This window comes from Oncorhynchus gorbuscha, linkage group LG05, assembly GCF_021184085.1.
Source record: "Oncorhynchus gorbuscha isolate QuinsamMale2020 ecotype Even-year linkage group LG05, OgorEven_v1.0, whole genome shotgun sequence".
In the NCBI taxonomy this organism is placed as follows: domain Eukaryota; kingdom Metazoa; phylum Chordata; class Actinopteri; order Salmoniformes; family Salmonidae; genus Oncorhynchus; species Oncorhynchus gorbuscha.
Genome location: NC_060177.1, coordinates 12,148,157 through 12,150,656, shown reverse-complemented (window position 1 = coordinate 12,150,656; position 2,500 = coordinate 12,148,157). Strand labels below are relative to the sequence as shown.

Sequence of the window (2,500 nt, the reverse complement as noted above, 5' to 3'; positions counted from 1 at the left end):
ATGTGAATAGGGGCGTGTTCCCTCTGCTGTTTCCTGAAGTCCACGATCAGCTCATTCGTTACGTTGATGTTGAGGGAGAGGTTGTTTTCCTGGCACCACTCCACCAGAGCCCACACCTCCTGCCTGTAGGCTGTCTTGTCATTATTGGTAATCAGTTCTACTACTGTTGTGTCAAATGCAAACTTGATGATTGAGTTGGAGGCTTGCATGGCCACGCAGTCATGGCTGAACAGGCAGTACAGGAGGGAGCTGAGAATGCATCCTTGTGGGGCCCCTATATTGAAGATCAGCAAAGTGGAGCTGTTGTTTCCTACCTTCACCACCTGAGGGCAGCGGCTCAGGAATTCCAGGACCCAGTTGCACAGGGTGGGGTTCAGACCCAGGGCCCCTAGCGTAATGATGAGTTTGGAGGGTAATATGGTGTTGAATGCTGAGCTGTAATCAATTAACATCATTCTTATATAGGTATTCCTCTTGTCTAGATGGAATAGGGCAGTGTGCAGTGTGATGGTGATTGCATCATCTGTGGATCTCTCTATACCCCCTCCCCTCTCTCCCTTACCTCCCTTCTCTCTCCTCTCTATCCCCAAGTTCTGTGGTAGTTAGTATGTCCTACTCTAATGTGATGGAGCCTACCATGTCATCAGACTGAACTTTCATTATGTACCAAGTCAGCTCTCATTAGACCCTGTGTGTGTGTGTGTGTGTGTGTGTGTGTGTGTGTGTGTGTGTGTGTGTGTGTGTGTGTGTGTGTGTGTGTGTGTGTGTGTGTGTGTGTGTGTGTGTGTGTGTGTGTGTGTGTGTGTGTGTGTGTGTGTGTGTGTGTGTGTGTGTGAGTGAGAGAGTCCACCAAGGTCATGTCACTACCAGTGTCTGTGTTTATAGGATTCCTGGTCTTGTCTTAGATTACCTGTCTCTGTCAATATCAGGTCAGCCATAGCCTTGTCGCGAACCAGGCTCACGCGTGACATTAGCGGTATGACAACGTGAGACTAGGTCAACCATGTTATAGGTCTAGCAGGACTCGTTGCAGAATGTAAATCAGAGAATGTAAACCCTTCCAGGCTTCTCACTTCTTGGCTACCTGGATATATTTCACCTTGTCCTTGTTCCGATTCTCCTCTCTTCCATGAAAATGTGCACTTGCAAACTCCCTGTCATGGATTTCAAATGATTGCTGTAAACATTGGCTGGAGGGAGTCTCCACCATCCATGGCAGGGAGTGTAGAAGTGCACTTTGAGAGAAGGGTGGAGAATCAGGATGTAGCACAAGAGTTGAGTGACTGCCTGCACCCAGCAGTCGCTGTCCATTCTCCTGTGGTGCTGAACTTCCATCGCTATCCACTTCCGTGGGTCTGGATATCAGATCTCCCCTATTAGCTTGATTGATTGATTGAGCCTTTTACTCCTGAGGAAAGTTCACCACATCATACCTCAGTCCAGACATGCATGTTAACATTCTGCCTTTTTCATTTCCCCTGACAGAGCACGATAAGCACCGTCTATGCAAGAGCACAGAATACATGAACCTTCACTTTAAAGTCAAGTGGTTCCACAACGAGTACGTCCGTGAACTGGCTGCCTTCAAGGACACACCCCCTGAGTATTCTCTGTAAGTAGTGTACTGCACGCTCACACACACACACACAAAGATTATGCCTCCAAAACATGCTACCTCTCACCATTACCAATAACAGGGGATGTAAGCATTTTTCTGGATATTCATGCTTTTTCACTCATCATGATTCACAATTCCTTCATAATTATCCGTAATCATGGTACATTCTTATTTTTTTTTGTTTTAAAAGGCTTCTTCGGGCTATCTCCATAGGATAACCCTTTTTACCTCCAGATAGAACCCGTTTCTACATGGGACCCGAAAGTGTTCTAACTGGAACCAAATGTATTTTATTAGGAACCCCATTAGCCGATGCCAATGGCGACAACTAGTCTTACTGGGGTCCGACACATAACAAAATTACAATAAAATATAACAATAAAACCTAACAATTTACAATAAAGGGACTCCAAAATGATCCAATACATTATTTACCATTTCTATTGGGCACAACATAAACCGAAACACAACTGAAACAAACTGCAAATGCATCCAACAAGTTTGTAGAGTCACGTGCCAGGAATATGGGACCAAATACTACACTTTTGACTAAATGTAATACACTACAAGTGTAACTGTCAAATACTTATGACACCTTCAACTGGGGGACTAGATACATAAAATACTTTCATTTCTAAACAGTTAAACAGATGTGTATGAAAATACCCTCAAATTAAAGGTGACATTCTGAACTGTTGCCTTGTATTAAACATTTGATCTCAATCCAAAATGCTGGAGTTTAAAGACAAATAACATGTTTTAGCTTCACTTTCCAAATAAATACACACACATTACACCAGCTGAGTGTTCTCTGTAAATACTACAGCACAGTGTTTTATCTGTGATGATGTCATGTTGTCTCCAACAGGAGCAGACATATTA

General features: G+C 43.8%; 1 protein-coding gene across 2 annotated transcripts in view; it reads left to right on the top strand.

Moving 5' to 3' along the window:
- LOC124035531 (protein unc-13 homolog C-like) overlaps positions 1 to 2,500 on the top strand; it is a 242,289-nt gene that overhangs the window by 125,913 nt on the left and 113,876 nt on the right. For both annotated transcript variants that reach the window (XM_046348989.1, XM_046348988.1), the window contains exon 19: positions 1,486 to 1,612. In XM_046348989.1, the coding sequence (XP_046204945.1) occupies positions 1,486 to 1,612 (127 nt within the window). The remainder of the gene's footprint in view (positions 1 to 1,485; positions 1,613 to 2,500) is intronic.